The 22461-nt window shown below is 40.7% G+C and overlaps 1 protein-coding gene across 1 annotated transcript; it reads left to right on the top strand.

Moving 5' to 3' along the window:
* Window positions 1-506: 506 nt before the first annotated feature.
* Window positions 507-22106, top strand: PARP15 (poly(ADP-ribose) polymerase family member 15). Its single transcript, XM_049628288.1, is given in 9 exon segments — window positions 507-619; window positions 622-715; window positions 3568-3717; window positions 6833-6895; window positions 9983-10150; window positions 12929-13135; window positions 17243-17376; window positions 20839-21013; window positions 21326-22106. Coding segments are annotated over 9 exon segments (1335 nt in total). The 5' UTR covers window positions 507-565; the 3' UTR covers window positions 21616-22106.
* Window positions 22107-22461: the final 355 nt, after the last annotated feature.

Consider the following 22461-nt stretch of genomic DNA (forward strand, 5'->3'; position numbering starts at 1 on the left):
CACTCTTGACAAAGTTATATTGATTTTATATAAATTGTGCTTAGTTATAGCAAAAATGCAAGCAATATGAAAGTACAAAGAAGAAAGTTACCGCTAGGTTTGCATTTCAATTGTGCCATTTAAAGGTTGAGTGAGGCAACCTCTCTGAATCTCAGTTTTATCATGTGTAGAGTGAATATGACAATAATGCCTTTTCGAGTTGATGCGGGAATTAAGAGAAGATGTATTTGAAATGTTCTGCATGGTGTCTAGCATATAGCAAGCATCAAAACTGGTTGCAGAAGTAGTTATTATTATCTTTTCATTACCTGACTTTAAGGGCTATTGCTATAAACTACTAACATGAGTACTTTAAAAAGATATCAAATATAGTGTTCTTTTCTAAGGTCTTAGTTATTCTCAGGTATCTGAGATAGAATTGTGGGCTTTCCTTGAAATAAACTAAATCAGCACTGATATATACTGCGAAAATTCCTAGGTTGAACTGTAATCCTTTAATTAAAAAGTCTCTGGGTAAGTGGAAATCTAGGGAGAACTATTGTTCCTAAATGATGTTTGGTGATCAATGCTCCAAAGAATTGGATTAATATTTTTACAGAATATTGTTGTAGTCGGTAACTATATTTCTATTTCCAGGCATTTTTAGATGAATTCACCAAATGGTCAAGAGGAAATCCTGACAAGGACAGGATTCTCATGGCTGGAGATGGCCAAGGTCTGGCAAAGTTGTTCTGCTGAGGAAATTACTTCCCTCTGCTTCGTAGCTCTTCAGTGGTAGCTTACGGCCAACAGAAGGAGACAAAGCTAATTCACATGAGGAACAAATCAGTGATGGAGAGGGTATTACAGCATGTGTTAGAGCATGTTCTGTTGTCTGAGCACACAAAGAATAAATCACAGACACTATGCTACTGCACCCCAGCAAAGTCTAAGCCTAGGGTGGTTGTTGGTCCAGTGAGGCCAAAGAAAAGAGACACCACCTGGGACATAGCTTTACTGGGGAAACTTATGTACAGGGAGTCCGGGAGTGGCTGACGGGATAAAGGCTCTACTGCTAGGATCTATATGCAGCAAGTTTTCATATCACAGCAACTTACCCTAGCAACTATCAGTGGCCCTTCCCCTCCTTGTGTGGCCAGCATTTCCAAGGAGATCAAGGCCTGACACTTGGACACTCTTCATTATAAGAGGACATTCAGGGTTGGCCAACCCCCGACAACCAGCCCCTGGCTTTGAACACTGAACAACATGCTCTTCTGCACATTCTGCCTGATGGGAATGTAGAGGGAGGACAGGATCTCTACATTTTCAGGATAGTGATTAACAGGGCCATTCAGGGGATGCTTGCACAAACCAGCTATCCAGCATGTACCATAAGGATACGAACCAAATCCCTGGTAATGAGGCCAGGGTTTCTAAGGTATGATAATTAAAGATAATTGAAGATGGAGGAACAAGACAGAGGCCAGGGGTGGGACCGGCGACCGCTCTGTGGCTTCCTTGATCATCCCTGTGTGCCGCTTCACCCGCGGCAAAATCCTCACACCAAGTGGGAGGCCTACCTGGGGCCGCTGCGGGCATAGTACGCTGAGGGGGATGCCCTGGATGTGCTGGCCTGAAGCACTGCTCTTGCCTCCATGTGCTGTTGGCACACATGTATGTGATAAGAGGCCGTGCCCCTGGAGAAGTGAATGTGCTAGAGCCTGCCTTGCCTAGAGTTCATTCCACTGAGGTGTGGGTAGCTGGGAGCAGGACCTGCCCACAGCCTCCTGGGCCTGTGTCCTCCCACTCTGAAGGACTCATCCAGTAAAGGCCTTTGAAGAACCACACACACGCATACATAACTAAAATGCATACGACACACTAAACTTCACTGATTGCTTTCGTATATTTTTTTAAAGTTTTCTTATGTTTATTTATTTATTTTGAGAGAGAGAGGAGTGGGGAGAGGGGCAGAGAGAGAGAGAGAGATTGAGAATCCCAAGCAGGTTCTGCGCTGTCAGCACAGAGCCAGATGTGGGGCTTGATCTCACAAACCGTGAGATCATGACCTGAGCTGAAATCAGGAGTCAAAGGCTTAGCCAACTCAGCCACCCGGTGCCCCTTCATATATATTATTTAATCTATACAATGGCTGCCTGGGCAGGTGGTTCTGTTGCCACTGTGTCATGTTGAAGGGGAGACCTGAAGAGCTTAAGGGATGAGTATAAATGGCGCAGCTAAGTTGTAAAGCCTCAGAGTGTAGAGTGGACGGTGATGTGCCAACACAGTCAAGGTAATTTCCTCCAAGCAGCCTCGATATGGCTACCCCAGGGAGATGTGAGGCAACAGGAAAAGCTCATGTTTGGAGATAGTGAGCTGTTGTGGAACATGAGACAAATGACCTAGCCACTGAGACCATTTCCATTTCTATCAAATGGTAATAAAAGGGGCGCCTGGGTGGCTCAGTCGGTTAGGCGTCCGACTTCGGCTCAGGTCATGATCTCGCGGTCCGTGAGTTCGAGCCCCACGTCGGGCTCTGTGCTGACCGCTCAGAGCCTGGAGCCTGTTTCAGATTCTGTGCCTCCCTCTCTCTGACCCTCCCCCGTTCATGCTCTGTCTCTCTCTGTCTCAAAAATAAATAAACGTTAAAAAAATTTTTTTTAAATGGTAATAAAAGAATCACTGGAGGTACACACTTTCAGTCACGAAATGAATAAATTCTTGAGACCGAATATGTAGCATGGGACTAAGGTTAATAATAATGTTTCATATTCTTTTAAAAAAATTTTTTTTAAGTTTATTTATTTTGAGAAACAGAGAGAGCAAGTGAGGGAGGGGCAGATAGGGAGAGAGAGAGAATCCCAAGCAGGCTCTGTGCTGATAGCATGGAGCCTGATGTAGGGCTTGGACTCATGAACGGTGAGATCATGACCTGAGCCAAAACCAAGAGTTGGCCACTTAACAGGACCACCCAGGCGCCCCTAATGTTTCATATTTTTGAAGTTTACTAAGAGAGTAGATCTCAGGGGTTCTCACCTCTCCCGCATGCATGTGCACACACTCACCCACACACACAAAGTGTGAGGCGATGGGTATGTTACCAGCTCAGTTGGATAATCCTCTCACAATGTATGTGAATGTCAAAACGTCACATTGTACACATTAAATACTTACAATTTTTATTTGTCAATCATACTTCAAAAAAGCTGAAAAAAAGTCCCCAAGAGGTGTAGGGATGACACGAGGGAGCATTTTGCCCTCTATCCTTCCTCTTGCCTTTCTTATAATGTTACAGCAACTTTTGCAGACTGGCAGATGGACCAATCAGATGTTTCTGCCTCATCCTATTTAACTCAGAAAATGATACTCCTACTGCTACAAAACATTATTTTCTAATTTCCTCAAAACAAACAAACAAACAAACAAACAAACAAACAAACAAAAAACCCAGCAGCTTAACAGGCTGGGAGGCATGTTACTGTTTGGGTTTATACAGGAGAAAGAAAGAGGACTGGGAAGAGAATAAGACCCCATTCTTTTTGTTCTTTCTCCAGCCATTCTTTCATTTGCTTGCTTTCTTTTCAGGAATCTTCAAAACTGTCTCCGACCCTGGGTTCACAGCATATGAAATGAAAATTGGTGCAGTTACTTTCCAGATTGCTACTGGAGATATTACCAAAGAAAAGGCAGATGTGATTGTAAACTCAACAACAAGGACATTTAATCTGAAATCAGGTATTTTATTTAAGCAATGTAGTTGACTGTAACTATTAACATGACTCACGTCTGGGAGGGAAATTGTGGCTAATGTTGCCTCAGTAGATGGAGCATATAGCAGAACATAGGTAAGCCCTGGAATTAGAAAGACCTGGGTTTGAATCCCTACTATGCCTCTTACCATTGTGTGGCCTTGGAAATATCATTTAACCTCTCTGAGCCTCAGTTTCTCTGCCTGTCAGATGTTGATTTCCCACAGGAGGATTAGACAGGGTGTAACCATGTAAAGGTGAAGTGTAACTGACATGTCAGATTTAGTCTCTGTTAGCTCTCGTCCCCACTTTAGCCCTATCAAAATGCCACATTTCTAATTTAATAAGTTTAAGTTCTATTTTTATTTTCCATTTTTAAGAAAGTTTTATTTATTTTTTAATTTTTTTTAATGTTTATTTCTGAGACAGAGAGACACAGAGTGCAAACGGGGGGTGAGGGTATAGGGAGAGAGGGAGACACAGAATCTGAAACAGGCTCCAGGCTCTGAGCTGTCAGCACAGAGCCCGACGCGGGGCTTGAACTCACAAACTGTGAGATCATGACCTGAGCCAAAGTCAGATGCTTAACTGACTGAGCCACCCAGGTGCCCCTTTTATTTCCCTTTTTATGTAACTCAGTTGGCACTCATATCTCACCTCTTGTAATTCTTCCCTTCTCTATGTCACACTGATCCAGAAATGAAACTCAGCCTTTTCTTGATTTTTCCTGGAATATCTGACCAGCTCCATTGATGTAACACCTCTGAGCATGCCCTCTCCACGTCTATTTGTTTATAACTTACATACATATAAGCTTATGTTAATATATTTTTAATACAAAGCATTGAATTTGAGATTAAAAGGGTAAGATAATACATAAATAGAAATAGAAGTTTAAACATTTTTGAAACTGCAAAATATCATGGAACTTACTATGTGGAAGTGAATATGTAGAATATCCATCCAATGTATTGGTCATTCAAAATGCAGACATAAAGAACATTCAGTTATGTGAAACATGGTAAATTGAACGTACACATTTGTTCCTGCTTCCTTGGAAAATTCTATTGAAGCAACAGTAAAGGAGGGGTGCCTGGGTGGCTCAGTAGGTTGAACGTCCGACTCTTGATTTTGGCTCAGGTCATGATCTCACAGTTCGTGGGACTGGACCCCATGTTGGGCTCTATGCTGACAGTGAGGAGCCTGCTTGGGACATTCTCTTTCTCTTTTCTCTCTCTCTCTCTCTCTCTCTCTCTCTCTCTCTCTCTCAAAATAAATAAATAAACATTAAAAAAAGCATCAGTAAAGGAAATAAAAGGGCATAAACCCACAAGGAAAGGGAGAGTCAGAGGGAGACCAATAATGAACAAGAGACAACAATGTACTTTTAGAATATGAGAAGCAGAGTGGTGAAAGCTTAGCATCAGCAGGAGAGAATGGTAGACCCTAGAGACACAAGAGTTGGAGGCAGCAGGTACCTGGGAAGGCAGAGGACAAGTAAAGAGATGAAAACAGAATTGATGCAATTCTGGGGTGCCTGGGTGGCTCAGTCAGTTGGACGTCTGACTTCAGCTCAGGTCACGATCTCACGGTTTGTGGGTTTGAGCCCCGCATCGGGCTCGGTGCTAACAGCTCAGAACCTGGAGCCTGCTTCCGATTCTGTGTCTCCTTCTCTCTCTGTCCCTCCCCCACTTGTACTCTGTCTCTCTCTGTCTCTCAAAAATAAATAAATGTAAAAAAAAAAATAAAAAAAAAAAAGAATTGGTGCAATTCTGTATGAGTAGCACTCACATCCTTCATTCTATCCTCCATCCATCCGATGCACCAGTAACTTCCCTTGCTCTTCCTTGGCCAGAGATGGGAGGTTTATTTTCTGGAGAAACAGAACCAGAGAGATTCTGGACTTAGAGCAGGAAGCACAGGTGAGATGAAAGGGGGAGCTGGATAGTATTCAAGTGAAAGTTTCTGTACTGAACCGTGAGTGCCCAGCCCCTGTCCTTGTGGGGCTCCCAGAACAGCACACCGGCTTCTGCCCTCCAAGGCATGAGATCGGTGGAGCCTTCTGGGGAGAAACCGGCTGCCTTAAAGCCTAGTATTTACTGCCTGCTTACCTTACACTAAAGCCTACTAGTCAGCAAGCGTCGTTTACATGGTCCTCCCAAACTCACTCTTAAACATGAATGGACTGGTGAAGATCATCTGACGTTTGAAGAACACCTCCATTATTGCAAAGTCAGAGACCCACACATACTAAGAAAAAAGGAATTTTTAAAAAAGAGACAATTCATAATGCACACACAGAATCAAAGAGACACAGTAGATAGATAGAGGATAGAAGATAGATCGTTAAAATGATAAAATAACTGATAATTATTCAATGCTTTCTGTGTGCCAGATTCCACGCTAAGCATTTTGTATGCATTGCCTCTTTTAATGTTCAAATAACCCTGTGAGGGAAGTACTGTGCTAGCCTCTGTATAATAGGTGAGAGAGTGACTAGTCACATATTAGCCGGTAAATGGTGGAGGCAACTCTAACAGTCTGTCAAAATGCATAGTCTGTGTTTTTAGCCATTCAACTCGGCTGTCATTAGTGGTGACCAAAGCGGTGAAGCCACAACCTTGACTAGAAGATTCACAGGCCTGAAGGCAGCTGCCTACCTGCCTACAAAGCTAAACAAAACAAAAAATTAAAACCAAAAAGCTTATGCAAAATGCTCAGTTTTATTTTAGTTTTGAGATCCATGCTTCCCATTAGCATCAGAACTTTCATTTTTATATTTTTCAATTTTATAAGATAGTAAGGGTAGAATGCAAACAATTTCACATAACCGCAAAACTATCCCTGTACAAATGGAGCCTGTAAAGCTGCAGACACAGGAGACTGTCGGCTGTTGGGCAGCGCCATCATGCTGCAGCTCAGATTGTTTATTGATCAGCTACTGAATGAAGGTTGCTATTGAAAAGGTGGGTTTTTCTATGGGGGGGGTATCCATGAATTACGCACCAAGGGGCGAGCTGAATAAAAGTCTAAGGTACAAAAGCTACAGTCTTGTATTGGATTTTAACTAATGCTTTTTACCATTAACATGTCTTATTTAGGGGTGTCAAAAGCAGTTTTGGAAGGTGCCGGACCAGCTGTGGAAAGTGAATGTGCTGTACAAGGTATGGTCACATGTTACTTTTGGCTACAATCTACTGCAAATTAGAGGGCTGAGTACTCTAATAGGACCTACAGGAGGAGTGTTGAGTGCTTTGGAAAAAGGTCGATTCCCTGGGAGAGCAGATACAGGTGGTGTAACTGTGGCCGTGTGGAAGACGTCCTTTCTCCCACCATCTCACCTGTCTCTTCCTGACTATTAAAAAGAACTGGGTCCCAACGGTCCAGGCTCAACCGTTTACTGAGGGCTCCTGGGCATGCCATCTAATCTGTCAGAGCTTTGTTTCTCTCATCTGTAAGATGACTCTACTAAGGAGGGGTATGGTAATGGCTGGCTCACACGTGGTTGTGAGGATCAGGACAATGAGTGTGAAAAGTTACGTAAACTGTAAGTGCTGTATAAATTATCTTTCAGTTTTCCCAACCCTGTTCTACTTCCTATAGCGCCACATCTACTTGTTGTGAAGAAATGTGGAGCCTGGGTGGGTCTGAGGTGTTTTCTGACCCCAACCAATTCTCCAATTCTAACACTATGTACCTGTAGAGTTAGCATTGGATCCCTCAGGGTAAAGGGCTCAGTCCTGCAAGACTCCCCCGCTTCAGACACCAGTGCCAGTCCTAGGGGCTACCTGTACTTCTCACTCATCCTCTATAAATTCACGCATTCACAAAACCCCCTTCTCAGGTCTGGCAATACCCTAGAATGACTCATAGAACTCAAGAAAACACTATTTTTTTTTTTTTACATTTACCAGTTTATTATAAAGAATACAACTTAGGAACAGCCAAATGGAAGAGATGCAAAGGGGAAAGTATATGGGAAGGGAGGCAGAGCTTCCCTGCCCTCTCCAGATGCAGCACTCTCCCGGTACCCAGATGTGTTTACCAACCCAGAAATTCCCCAATCCTGTTTTTTCAGCAGTTTTTATGGAGGTTTCGTTATGTGGTTACAATTAATTAAATCATTAATTTATTTTTGTTAAAATTAAAAAAATCATTAATTTTGTTTTTGATGGAGGTCTGCAGAGGTCAGAGGGTGGGACTCTGACCATGGCTTGGTCTTTCTGAAGACCAGCCCCCATTCTGAAGCTATCTAGCCTCACAACCCTCAAGAGTCGTCTCATTTGCTTACAAAAGACTTATTACTCAGGAGATTCCAAAGTGTTTGAGGAACTCTGAGCCAAGAACCATGAACAAAGATCAAATATTTGTATTTTATTATACCACAGTGGGGAACCTGTAAGAGTGATGCTAAACTATTTATCCTTCAAAGTCAGGACTCATGTCTTGCCAAGGAGACTATCAGCTACGAGTGTGATTTTAAAAAGTCACAAGGTCTCATGTTTGACAAACAGTCCCACAACTGACTTGCTTTTGTGCCTCAAAGTTCTATCTTGATAGCTCTCCTCTGATTAAGACGTTTTCTCTGGAATGAATGTATTCCTGGAGAGGGGTTAGAGGAAGGGAATACTGACCACTAACATGAGGATGTTAGCAGGAATTTGTGGGTTGGAAAAGCTAGCTGTACCTTGGAAGGCAGAAGCAGAGAATGAAGCAGGGTATCGAACAAGCTGGAAACCGAGGCTGCCTGGGATGGGATAGCCATTGGGACACCCGAGGGGCAGCAGGGAGTGCCTGGGCAGGGTGGGGTGGGCCCACTCTCCTCCTCCTGTATTTGCCAGAGGCCCACCTTCCTCAGGTACTTACTCAGTGCCTTAAAACAAGCTCTGGTGATTTCCATGTGTTCAAGAGCTTTCAGGGTCGAGAGAGAGGGAGGAGTTTTCATCCATTCACACCTCCACACCAATGAATACATTGCTTTTGTCTCCTAGAAAAATTGATCTAGCTAAATGAGCACATAAATTGCTCTTCTGGACAGCAGCTTGGGGGTTAAGAGCTCTGGACACTGACTGCTTAGGTTCAAATCCCAGGCTACCTTTGCTAGGGACCTTACTTCTCTGAGCCTCTGTTTAATCTGTGAAATGGAGAAAACAGTACCTACCTGATAGCCTTGTTTTGAGGACTGAGTGGATTAATGCAGGTACAGTGCTTTTGAAAAGCACCCCAAATATCAACAATATAGTTGTTGAGTAAAAGAATCCTGCACACCAGTCAGAATGGCTAAAGTTAACAACTCAGGCAACAACAGATGTCGGCGAGAATGCAGAGAAAGGGGAACTCTTTTGCGCTGCTGGTGGGAATACAAACTGGTGCAGCCACTCTGGAAACCAGTATGGAGGTTTCTCAAGAAATTAAAACTAGAACTACCCTACGACCCAGCAATTGCACTACTAAGTATTTATCCAAAGGAGACAGGTGTGCTGTTTTGAAGGGACACATGCACTTCAATATTTATAGCAGTGCTATCAACAATAGCCAAAGTATGGAAAGAGCCCAAATGTCCATCAATGGATGAATGGATAAAGAAGATGTGGTGTGTATATATATAAAATGGAGTATTACTCAGCAATCAGAAAAAAAAAGAAATATTGCCATTTGCAACAATGTGGATGGAACTGGAGGTTATTATGTTAAGCGAAATTAGTCAGAAAAACACAAGTTTCATATGACTTCACACATATGAGGAATTTGAGATACTAAACAGATGAACATAAGGGAAGGGAAGCAAAAATAATATAAAACAGGGCTGGGGACAAAACATAAAAGACTCTTAAATACAGAGAACAAACTGAGGGTTGCTGGAGGGGTTGTGGGTGGGGGATGGGCTAAATGGGTAAGGGGCATTAGGGAAGACACTTGTTGGGATGAGCACTGGGCGTTATACACAGGGGATGAATCACTGGAATCTACGGGAAATCATTATTGCACTGTATGTTAACTAACTTGGATGTAAATTTAAAACTAAAAATAAATTTAAAAAAAAAATAATAAGGGCGGGGGGAGAATCCTGATTGTAAAGAAAATGAGCCTGTCACAGTCCCAGTGAGGGAAACTAGCTGGATGGAGGGAGGCTGGACTTGGTCAGGAATCGTCACGGCTTTTCTGAGTTCAGCTGTTTTCATTTCTCAGTGGTCATCGTGTTGCTTCCTGTAAGTAATGTGCTATGTGTTTCCTTCTTTCTTTTGTTCCAGCTGTACAGCCTCACAGAGATTTTATAATTACACAAGGTGGATACTTAATGTGCAAGATAATAATTCATGTTCTTGGGGAAAATGATGTCAGAAAAACGGTTTCCACTGTTCTGGAAGAGTGTGAGCAGAGGAAGTACACTTCTGTTTCCTTTCCAGCCATCGGAACAGGTTTGCAGCCTCTCATCACTCAGAGATTCTGAATAATCCAGATTCCTTTAGACTTAGGCTCACTGTTCATGAACTCCATGCTGAGTCCAGGCAGTGATAGTGATATTAAACCAGAGTAGGCAAACTTTCAGACCCTGAGGGCCATCTATGGGGCCTATGCCTCTCTCATACATCTTTGTCCTTAATTGTATGTTCCCTAAGTATCTTTCCATGTTTGGTCCTTAACTTCATGGTTTTCTTATTGTTCATTTTTTTTTCCTTTGGGGGATTTATTTGTTCTTATTATATCAGTTGCCTTTTCTGCACTGACTCTCAGATCAGCATTTCTCCTTCTCCCAGACCTCCTCTGGGAGATTTCTGTTACCGGAAACTTTATATCAGAATCCAGATTCAACATCATCATCATCCCTTGCAAACAGCCACTTTTCTTGAGTTGCATCATTTCCTGGTTTCCTCCTGCAGGGGTGCCATGATGCCCCCAGCTGTTCTGTACCCTGCTTCTTTGTGCCCCCAGACTGCACAGTCAGCACATTCTACTAAATCTTCCAGGGGTTGTTCTGTTTCAGCCTTCCTGTTTATTTCCAAAGCCTTAATACCTCCCCCATTGGGTTTACAGCAGCATCTCTCACTGGCTCCTCATTGGCACATTCACTAGATTGCAATGCTCTTTCCCAGGCCCACTGCAAATTCCTAGGGATAAAATCAGTGAATAGGATGCAGTCGCCATCCTTTAAGCAACAAGTTCAGGTCTGTCCTGTTCACAGTTTTGAGGAACACTTTCCTCCCCCATCTCTATCATAGCATACAGTAATTTCTTCTCAGTTGAAGGTGATGCTAATGACCCACCCATGATTCATTCATGCCCAATTACACAGGTTACTTATTTAAAAAATTTTTAACATTTATTTATTTTTGAGAGAGAGAGAGAGAGGCAGAGAGCAAGGGAGACACAGAATCCTAGGCAGGCTCCAGGATCTGAGCTGTCAGCAGAGTCTGACGTGGGGCTTGGACTCATGGACTGTGAGATCATGACCTGAGCTGAAGTCGGAAGCTTAACTGACCCAGCCACCCAGGTGCCCCTACACAGGCTTTTTAAAATGGACTGAGAGGGCCCTAATAAAGCCATCACATGGCTATATGATTTAGTAAAGCTTCAGAAGTAAGGCATTTTAACCACTATGGGTTAGGATCACTGTTTCTTCCCACTTTGACTCCTCAGACTTTTCCTGGCACTGGGCATTGGAGAGGCTGCAAGCATTTTTGGAATATAGTTAAGGAAAGTTGACTTGAGAATATGATTTTCAACATTTTAAAATTTATACTTTATTGGGATTTCTTTTTTTTTAGTCTAAATATTCACTTATATGCATAATTTTATATTTTTATTTTGTTTTATTTTCCAAGATGTATAAGTTTCAAATCGTACAAAACCTGGACCCACCCCTGACTCCTAGTTTTCCCATCTTGCAGATAAGAACTTAAAATATTAAAGCACAAAGTCATATAGCTAGTGAGCAGTGTAACTAGGTTCAAATCCAGGAAATCTGGTCTTTACATTGCAACCATTACATTTTTTTTATGTTATGTGGGTTTTGTTACCATTTTGCTCTTCATTACTATATTCTTAGCTGCCATGTCCTTATGTCTCTTAGCTATTACCTTCTATTATCATCTCAATTTTACAAATGAGCAAAGTGAAGTTTGGAGGTGTTGTGGGCTGAGTTATGTTCCCCTGGCCAAATTCATATGTTGAAGCCCTAACCTCTGTACCTCAGAATCTGACTGTATTTGGAGATAGGGTCTTTCAAGAGGTAATTAAATTAAAGTGAGGTCATCAGGGTTCTCCTTCATCCAATACGACTCGTGTCCTTGTTAGGAGATTAGAGCACCCATAGGTACAGAGGGAAGACCACGTGAAGACATAGGGAGAAGACCACCATCTACAAGCCTCAGAGAGAAGCCTCAGAAGAAACCAATCTTTCCAGCACCTTGATATCAGACTTCTAGCCTCCAGAATTGTGAGAAAATAAATTTCTGTTGCTTAAGCCACCAGTCATGGCAATTTGTTATGGCATCCGTAGCAAACTAATGTAAGAGGGATCAAATGACTTCCACAAGATCACACAGCTAATCAGTGGAGAACCAGGGCATAAACCCAGACCTTCTGCACCCAAATCACCTGTTCCTTTCTCTGTGCTTCCAAAGCCCTTTAGTCAGAGACCACCAGGAGCACGCACTGTAAAGAACCACACAGCATCTCACCAAGGGTTGTTAAGGAATCATTGAGGGATGTGAGCTTGTGTTGGGTGACTTTCTGGCAGTCTAGGGTAAGTGGGGTTTTGCTCTGGATTGGATACTTGAAGGAAGCAGACATAGTTCTATGACTGGGTGTCTTACCTGGAACAGGAGAAAGTGTGGCTGAAGCCATGGTTATAAATGAGGCAGCACTTGCTCCTATTAGTCAAGATGGAGAGTGTTTGGCCATTTTTGTGATTTGGCTGGTGTTCGTGTTTTTATCTGTGGTCAGACATGATTATCCAGCGGTGGTTTTTGACTTGACTCATCACAGCCACAGAGTGGTTACATTCGATGCTGTTCTATGAAGTTGTTTGAGTTCAGCCAGAGAACGCCAACACCCAGCTATGAGCGCCAGATCTGTTCTGGCTGTTAGGGGCTGCGTTCTTTCTTGGCACCAAAAACTGCATCTGCCAAATATTATCACTTGACTAACACCAGCTAAAGCTTCTTTTTGTCATCTAAAAATTTTTTCTTTTTCAGGCAACGCCAGAAAAAACCCAGTCATAGTTGCTGATGACATGATCAGTGCTGTTGTAGACTTCGCCTGGAAACATTCCACCCCATCATTAAAAAAAGTTAAAGTTGTCATCTTTCTGTCTGAACTGCTAAATGTATTCTATGACAACATGAAAAAGAGAGAAAATTCTGCATCACCCGTCTTTCAGTCCACATTCTTCGAGACTGCATGTAAGATGTTCTTCTTTAAAAAGATCATGTGGTTCTCTCTCATATCACTTAGCAAATGTTTAGATATTGATGCTCAGTGTTTTATCAGTTTTAGGATTTTACAGACAGCCTCCTATAATATGTGGGGAAAGTGCACGAACTATGGAATGCAGCCTCCTGTCAGCTGATTATTCTTCTGCGGGGCAAAATTACTCCTGGGGAAACAGGAATAGCAAAGGAACAGGAAGAGGATAGAAGTGAGAAAGCAGGAAGAGGAGGATAGGCTTTGAAAATCCTAGCTAGTTGTCTCATTATATACTTATTGATTAGTGTTAACTCTCAGTGTCCCTTGTAGCTGTGAACAAGTGGACCAATACTGGTTTATTGATTATCCACCACCAGACAAGTTAGCCTGGGAATAGAAGCAGATGCAAGAAGAGAGTGGTCAGGGTCATTTGGTTGTGTTACTTCATGAGCAGGCAGATTCCCAGCTACTTCTCTGTAAGGTATGTGTGTATGCATTATGCTTAAGTATCTGTGTTGACCTGCCCCTCTGTCCCCCATTTTGTGGCTTCTGTACTGCCTAGAAAAACAGCCTCTTCTTGCGATCACTGTTTTTGTTTATTTGGAGCACTCACTCAAAGAGCACTGTGAGTTTCACTAGTGATGAAATGTACCTGTCATCAGGAGCCTCCCTAAACTGGAAATTGTTTTCTGACACGACCAGTAGGAATTTCAGTGCTCTCTACACCTATTTTCTTTTTTTTTTAATTTTTAAATGTTTATTTATTTTTGAGAGAGAGAGACAGAGCACTAGTGGGGGAGGGGCAGAGACAGAGAGGGAGACACAGAATCTGAAACAGGCTCCAGGCTCTGAGCTGTCAGCACAGATCCCAATGCGGGGCTCCAACTTGGGAACTGGAAACGGTGAGATCATGACTTGAGCCAAAGTCGGACACTTAACCGACTGAGCTGCCCAGGCACCCCTACACCTATTTTCTGACAACTGTTTTTCTCAATGTGCCTCCACATACAGCATATGTAAGAGTTACACACACACACACACACACACACACACACATGCACTAAATAGAAATGAAAATAATAGTTGGATCTGTTAATACTCTTGTAATAGCAAATAATAGAAAATCCAATTTAAACTGGCTTATGCAAAAAAATGGAATGAATTGACTCACATGACTATAAAGTTGACTCATACCTGGCTTCAGGTCCAGTTTGATCCTGGTGCTCATATTATATAATCTAGACCCTGACTTTCTTCATCTCTCTCTCTCTCTTGTCAGCTGTGTTGTCTTTAGGCTTAGGTTTCACATGGTGAAAGATGGCTGCTAGCAGCTTCAGGCTCATATCCCTATATGGTCAGGTCCAATAGGAAAGAGTATATCCTGTGGCAATATATACTTATCATCAGGAACATGATGCCTGGGAACAGAGGTGTTCACATATAGCTGAAATTCTGATTGAATCAACTTAGGTAATGATTGCAGCGAGGGAACTGGAATTACACTAATTAGCAATACAGAGTCTATATGCTCTATACTTGAACTGAAAGGGATCACTCTCCGAAGCAATGGGGAAGGGTTGTTCACCAAAAGAAATTCAGGATGCTTTTATCAGAAGAAGGGGAAAAGGCTGCTGGATAGTTAAAAATTATAATACCTACTAGAGTATCTAGGGATATATAAATTAACATGCCCCCCACTTTGGTCTTTGTAGAGGAAAATTTGTATTTAAATACAAGAGCAATAAGTCATTATCAGTAAAGTAAAAAATCAAGTGAAACTGGTTCATCCATTCCCTGCTTACACCGAGATTTTAAATTGACTTATGAAATTTACAAAATAGACACGAAAGTTAAAGGGACAAGCAAACAAAAGCTAACTAAAATGAGTAGACCAGTGACCCTATGGCACTTGGAGCAAAAACAAACAACAAAACTGCCTTACATAATCTTCGTTGTTAGATGAAAGTAATAATGCAGATAAAATGTCAGATAAAAGGAAGTTTGTTGGCAGACACACAAACTTGAATTTTAATAAGAATTTATCATGTGGACTTCTTTAAAAAAGAATTTACAGAGGACAACTTTAAGTTGCATTTGAGCCGATGGTCCACAATTGCTTTTCCAATGCACATTAAAGCTTTGATTGATTCAGAGAGCTTTTACTGAGCACCAGCTGAATATCAGACACTAGAGACATGGACTTGAGAGTCGTGTAAGTAGGTGGGAGTTGAAGCCATTGAGTGTGGACTGGATTATCCATGGAGACTGTGAAGGTGGAGAGAGTAAAGGCTGAAAGCAGAGCCAGGATTCTTGGTGTATAATTCCACCTCCACCTGTGGAGAGGAAACTGAGGCAGGGTGCACAAGGAGAGGTGCAGGGGGGCATTTATCCCAAACATCAGGAATGGGAAAGTAGAGTGACATTTATCTTTTAAAAGAGATTTATAGGAAAAGCACTTGGGAAAGTGACTGGTGCATGGTAAACACTTAAAGAGCCATCGTGTTATTTCCCATGAAGCACTGGGCTGCAAGTCAATAGAACACAATTCTGTTCCTTCTTTGGATGGAGGCCTTCCATGTAACAATGGATGTGTGAATATTCAGCCTTCCTGGGACTAGGTTTTCTCATCTCTAAATTGTCCAACCACAGTCATCTTTTGTCCACAGAGTAAGGTAGCACGGTTTGGTGTGGTTTAAGTGTGTGACTTAAGCTGTAGCTCTCCATAAGCTTTACTCCCCTTTAATATACCTCTGGGATGTAGGAAAGATCAAGATTAATTGTTTTTTTGAGAATAATAACCATGTTAATAAAGGACTTGGCATTCCCTAAAAGTGCTTTCACACCCTTCATTATGTTTTAAATTTGAAACAATCCCATGAGGTGATAGAGCAGATTGTATCAGTTCCATTTTGCAAAAGAGAGCATGAAAATTCACTCAGAAGTGGTATTACTTGTTCCATGTCTTATGGCTGGTCACAGGTTGAGGCTGATCAGGTCTTCTGATTCCAAGCACTGGTATTTTCTGCTCTGCAAACTCATGACATGAAAGAAGAGAGAGCCCAAAGAAAAACTATATTTACTTCCCAGGCTTGCTTGCTGTATTCAGAGAAAAGAATGTAGCAGGTCCAAGAGGACTCTAAGACCTAGGACTAGACATGATGAGGCCAAAAGATCTGGAGGGAGTGGACAGTGGGAGAAAGGAAAGAATTTAATTTGCAGAAACAACACACTCTGTTGCTTAAGTAGTTAAAGCAGAATTTGAAAAGAGCTTCTAGATTAGGGTTTGATGTTTCCTTTTGTCATCAGAATTTCATTCCCTGGATGGACTCGCTAAACAGGAAGTGAGTTCCTGGATTATTATATCTTTCACTAACAATGAGCAAATTCTGGCTTTGTTTGTAAGGAGAAATCCTTTGGCCTTTATCTGTGGTATTGTGCCATTTTCTGGCATTTTATTCTCTACTACAGTCTGTCCATATTTCTATTCATCAAGCCATCTCAGCAACTTGGTGTGTAGCCTCAATGTGTTAGAAGTTTCCGGAAGCCATTGGAAAGCAAAGGAAAATTTTGAGCATCATCATCTCATATGAAAGCTTTCACTTAGAATTTCCACTATTTTCTTTATATAGTGCTTTCTCTATTTCGTGTAGAAGATAGGGTACAAAACAATGTGTTTTAAATAACTTTGGCAAGGTACATGTTTCAAAAGAAAAATAATAAAGGACCACGCTAAATAAACTGATAAATATGAAGACATCAATAAATCGGGTTTCATGTTTATAATCAGTTTCTTATGGAATTAATTGCACAGCGCTGTCTAGGAAAATTATAATTTCAAGCTATAGTGAACCTAAGTTTACCTAAATATTTTAGCTAGGCATTAATATATGTCATGTTAGCGTCAGAACCATTCATTTCATCTGTGTTTGACAAATTGAGGATGATAAAAGAAGCAACTATGAAATGTGTAGCTTTTTGTTTTGTTTTGTTTTTTCTCAAAGACCAGGATTAGATGAATGAGAAAAAAGAGCATAGGAAGTGCCCTGATTTTCAATGGTCCCTGGAAATGGATATCGTGTTTTCACCAAATGTTAACTTTCCAGATAATATTCCTGAACACTGGACTGACATGAATCAGCAGCTGTCCTGTGTGATCGAACTACAACCCGGACAGTCAGAATATGACACCGTAAAGGACAAGTTCTCTGAGACTTGTCTTTCCTACAAAATAGAGAAGGTAATATTGTGCCTAAAAAATTACTTCCTTCAAATATTGAAGAACTAACATCAAAGATATCTTTTTAAAATAACACTCTTCCTTCCTTTATGCCTTACTAGATTTATTTTAATTTGACTCACTCAAGCTCCTAGACTTCAAATCTCATGGTTCCTTCCTTAGCAGTAATGAAGAAGATTCCCAAAAGCGACATATATATGTTTGGATCCTTTCACTTAACAATTTACAAACAAACTCACTCAAACTGATTGAACAAGAAGAAATGTATTTGAAATTAATGGAAAGTCCAGAAGTAGGATGGTCTTTGGAACAGTTGAATCCAGTGACTCAGTGATGTCTTGGATCCAGTTTCTCTGGCTTTGTCACCTTCATCCAAAGGCTGGACTCCCTTCATAATTGTGGGATGGCTGCTGGTGGCAATCAGGGGGTCTCTATGTCCTCCATTCACATACCACAGAAGGGATACAGCCACTGGATTAGAGTCCCAGGCTTTGTGTTGAATGTACCACTACAGCTAGTCTGTGTTGGGAGAGTGCTATGTGCTGACTGGCTTATACCTGGGCTATCAGATGCCATCATTGTGTGATCCCATCATGAGATTATCCAGATTGGTTAAACCCAATTAGGCTGCACCCGGGAGCTGTAAGTGAGGCCATCTCCACCCAACCAGGAGTTGCTGTACAACGGGAATGAAGTGGAATGGATGTTCAGATTCTCACAACATCCACTATGCTGCATAAAAATTTTAGCCGGTACAGGAATTTATTAGGTCATTATCATACCATGTATGTCAGAGCAGGGTATGGAAATTGATATTTCCATCCTAGTCATTTAAAAATCTAGCTGCTACTTCCATACAACAGTGTACTTAACCATACTATAGCACTTAAGAAATTGTGCTTTCATAAGCTTTCACATGCCTGACTGCTCCATTAGACAGTGGGCTTCTTAAGGTAGGAGTTGCATTCCTCGTACATCGCACGGTAGCTAGCATATTGTAGGACACAGTACCTACTAAATGAACTTAATTCCTGAGAAAGAAAGAGAATCAAAAGAGGGAGACTCTTGCAGAAAGGAGAGAATTTAAAGGAAGAGATGCTTCATTGATGTTAAAAGATGTTGAGAGTACAAGAACCTCGTTCAATTGTGTTTACCCAATATCTTCAACTTTCTTGGCTCTTATCCTTCTATCATATCCATTTTGAAACACCTCAGCTTTGGATTAATTCCATAGCCTACTTTCTCTCCTGCTGCCCCTGGATAAAATCATTATTAATTCATGGTCCCCAACCTCTGCAGCACTGTCCGGGTGCCTGAAATTTTTATTGCTTCCTCCAGTCAACTCCCTCACGCATTCTCCATTGCAAAATTTCAACACTCTCCTTGAGGTCTTCATCTGTCTCAAAAAAAACTTTCCCTCCTGCTTTTATTACTTGGCTTCTCCTCAACATCTGCTACAGGTTACCACTCCATTCTTCTTATTTATGTATTTGTTTTTAATTATTTACTGAAATTGAGGAATAACTGAAATATATTAGTTTCAAGTATATAACATGATTTGATATTTGTATATATTGCAAAATGATTACTACAATAAGTCTAGTTACCATCCATCATTATACATAGTTATGAAAATTTTTTTTTCTTGTGATGAGGACTTTTCAGATCTACTCTCTTAGCAACTTTCAAATATGCAATTCAGTATTATTAACATAAACACCATTCTGAGCATTTCATCCCCATACTTATTTCTTTTATAACTAGAAATTTGTAAATTTTGGCCCTCTTCACTCATGTTGTCTACCCCCCCAGCCCCTGCCTCTGACAACCATCAATCTATTTTCTGTATCTGTGAGCTTTGGTTTGTTTTTTGTGGGTTTTGTTTGTTTTAGATTCCACATGTAAGTGAAACCATATGGTATTTGTCTTTCTCTGTCTGACTTATTTCACCTAGCATAATGCCCTCAAGGTCTATGGCAAGATTTCATGCTTTTTAATGGCTGAATAGTATTCCTATTCCTATAGTATGAATTCCTATAGTATGAATTCCTATAGTATGAATATAGGAATCCTATATTCCTATAGTATGAAAATATATATATATAGTATATTCCTATATATAGAATATACATATATAATGGAATTATATATATAATAGAATTATATACATATATATAATTGAATTATATATATATAATGGAATGTTATTATGAAAAAAAATACATATATATATATATATATATATATATATATATATATATATATATCACATCTTCATTATCCATTCATCTATCAATGGACACTTAGGTTGATCCCATATCTTGACTGTTGTGAATAATGCTGAAGTGAACATGGGGGTGCACTCGATTCTTCTTGAACTCTCTTCTTCTTTTGTTTCTAGAACATCATTCTTTCAGATTTCCTCCTCTCTCCCTAGACCTAGATTATCTGGATCCTTTTCTTATGCTTTCATACTCCATGTGTATTCTCCTAACCCATCCCTTATCACTCTGGGAGGTAGTGATTTTTTTTTCTTGTGTTTTTCCCCCACTAGACTGAGGGCAGAGATCCAACACAGTGCTTGATCCATAGTAGATGTTCAATAGATGATTACTGAATGTATGTTAATAAGTTCATTTTCTAGAAGGAAATAGAACTGTAGGGAATGATATTTTTAAAAAATTTTCAAGAAAGACAAAATTTCAAGGAGGGGATGATTTATGGTTTGAAATGTTATTGAAGGTCTAGAAAGAAATAGTCATTAGATTAGGCAGTTATGAGGTAATTTGTGACCATAATCAGAGCAATACAAGAAAACTGTTACTGGAAGAAGCCAATGGAATGGGTTTAGAGATCAGAGGGAGTTAAGGAAATCATTACTTGACAAATTTTTGAGTAGGAATTTGAATGTTAGTAAATCTCCAGGAATTCCAGGTAAACATTTTTATGTAAGTTATAAGTTCTGTTATATAAAGTAGATAATAATCAGCACTATTACAAAGTATAGGTACTCTTAACCTAGCCTTTTTCTAAAGGTGGAAAGCTACCTATTCTCTGAATTTGCTGTTTATTTGCATTTTATTTTTCTTTTCCTTCTCATTTCCTTCCTCCAGTCCTCCTGCTTCTCTTCTTCTCCAAATTGCTTTTTAAAAAATCTACAACAGGGGCGCCTGGGTGGCGCAGTCGGTTAAGCGTCCGACTTCAGCCAGGTCACGATCTCGCGGTCTGTGAGTTCGAGCCCCGCGTCAGGCTCTGGGCTGATGGCTCGGAGCCTGGAGCCTGTTTCCGATTCTGTGTCTCCCTCTCTCTCTGACCCTCCCCCGTTCATGCTCTGTCTCTCTCTGTCCCAAAAATAAATAAAAAACGTTGAAAAAAAAAATTAAAAAAAAAAATCTACAACAAACACAATATACTGAGCTCTAAAGTCATTTTCAAAATGTTTTGCTTTTTTGTCATTTGCAGATAGAGAGGATACAGAATATATGGCTCTGGAAGAGCTACCAGATAAAGAAAAAGCATATGGACATCAAGAATGGCCATACAGATAATGAGAGAGTCCTATATCATGGGACAGCTGCAGACTCAGTGCCATACGTCAATCAGCATGGCTTTAATCGCAGTTATGCTGGGAAGAATGGTAAGGAAGTGAGTAATCTGGCCAACCAGAATGAGGTGAATGATAGTTCTAGCGTTGACTATTCACACCCAAGCAGTGTAGAATCATGTATGGCAGCCATATTGTCATTGTCAGGATAAGGCTCATTGTGTGTCACCAGAAAGGAGGATGGCAACCTTCTGAGGATAGATGGAGTAAATTTTAGAAATGATGAAACGTGGTTTTGGTGGGCAAGAACTACATTAAAAAATTTTTGTGTCAGGTTTGGGCATGGTTCTACATAACTGTGATAATTTTATGTTCTTAGAAAGGCTTTTGTGTTTCTCTTTACAGCTGCAGCCTATGGAAAGGGAACTTATTTTGCTATTGATGCCAGTTATTCTGCTAATGATAAGTACTCCAGACCAGACAGCAATGGGAGAAAGCATATTTATGTTGTGCGAGTACTTACAGGAGTCTACACACTTGGATATGCAGGATTAGTTACCCCTCCATCAAAGAACCCTCACAATCCCACAGATCTGTTTGACTCTGTCACAGACAATGTACAACATCCAAGCCTATTTGTGGTGTTCTCTGATAATCAGGCTTACCCAGAATATCTCATAACTTTTAGGTGTTGAAAAATAGGGGTTGTTTTTTTTTTAATCTCAAAGAGATGATTTAGTCGTCTATTCATAAAAACAATTTATAGGGGTTTTGTCTTTGCCTTTGGCCTGTTTTTATAGATAAAAATTTGTCAGGTGCTAAAATGCTGAAAACAGCCTTTTAAAAATGCTCTATTGAAATTTGTAGCATACCTCTCTTCAGAGCACATTGATGGGTGGAAGCTAAGAAACGTAGATGACACAATTATAGCTACAGCTATTTACAGACAGCAAGTCTGTAGGAAAACAAAGAGCACATTACTTTTTTTCTAGCAGAGAAGACATAAGATGAATCACTTTAAAACCAAGCTGTTGTCCTTACAGAACATGTTAAGACATCAAACTGTGTTGAGCCCAACTGTACTATTAAATGAATAGGCTGCTGTTGTGCATCTGTAATAACTGTGAATTTTGCCTCCTTAAGAATACTTATTAGCAATAGCTCAGCTTTTAATGACAGAATCAAAGAGTATTACCTCAAATCTGTTGTGGAACAAATCAGGCAAAAATGTGTTGTACCAGTATCTAATGCTACATAACAAATTACTACAAAATTTAGTGGCTTTTTGGGTAAGGAATTCAGGCATGGCTTAGCTGGGTCATTCTAACTTAGGGTCTCTTGACTCAGGAAGTTGAGTCAAGATGTTGGCAGGGGATGCAGTCATCTGAAGGCTTGACTGGGGCTGGAAGATCTGCTTCTATGGTGAATCACTCAAATAGCTAGACAGCTTTTGCTGGTTGTTGGCAGGAGTCCTCTCCTCTCTAGACTGCTTGCAGCTGGCTTACTCTACAGTCAGCAATTCAGGAGAGAGAAAAGAAGAA

This window comes from Panthera uncia, chromosome C2 (genome assembly GCF_023721935.1).
Source record: "Panthera uncia isolate 11264 chromosome C2, Puncia_PCG_1.0, whole genome shotgun sequence".
Lineage (NCBI taxonomy): Eukaryota > Metazoa > Chordata > Mammalia > Carnivora > Felidae > Panthera > Panthera uncia.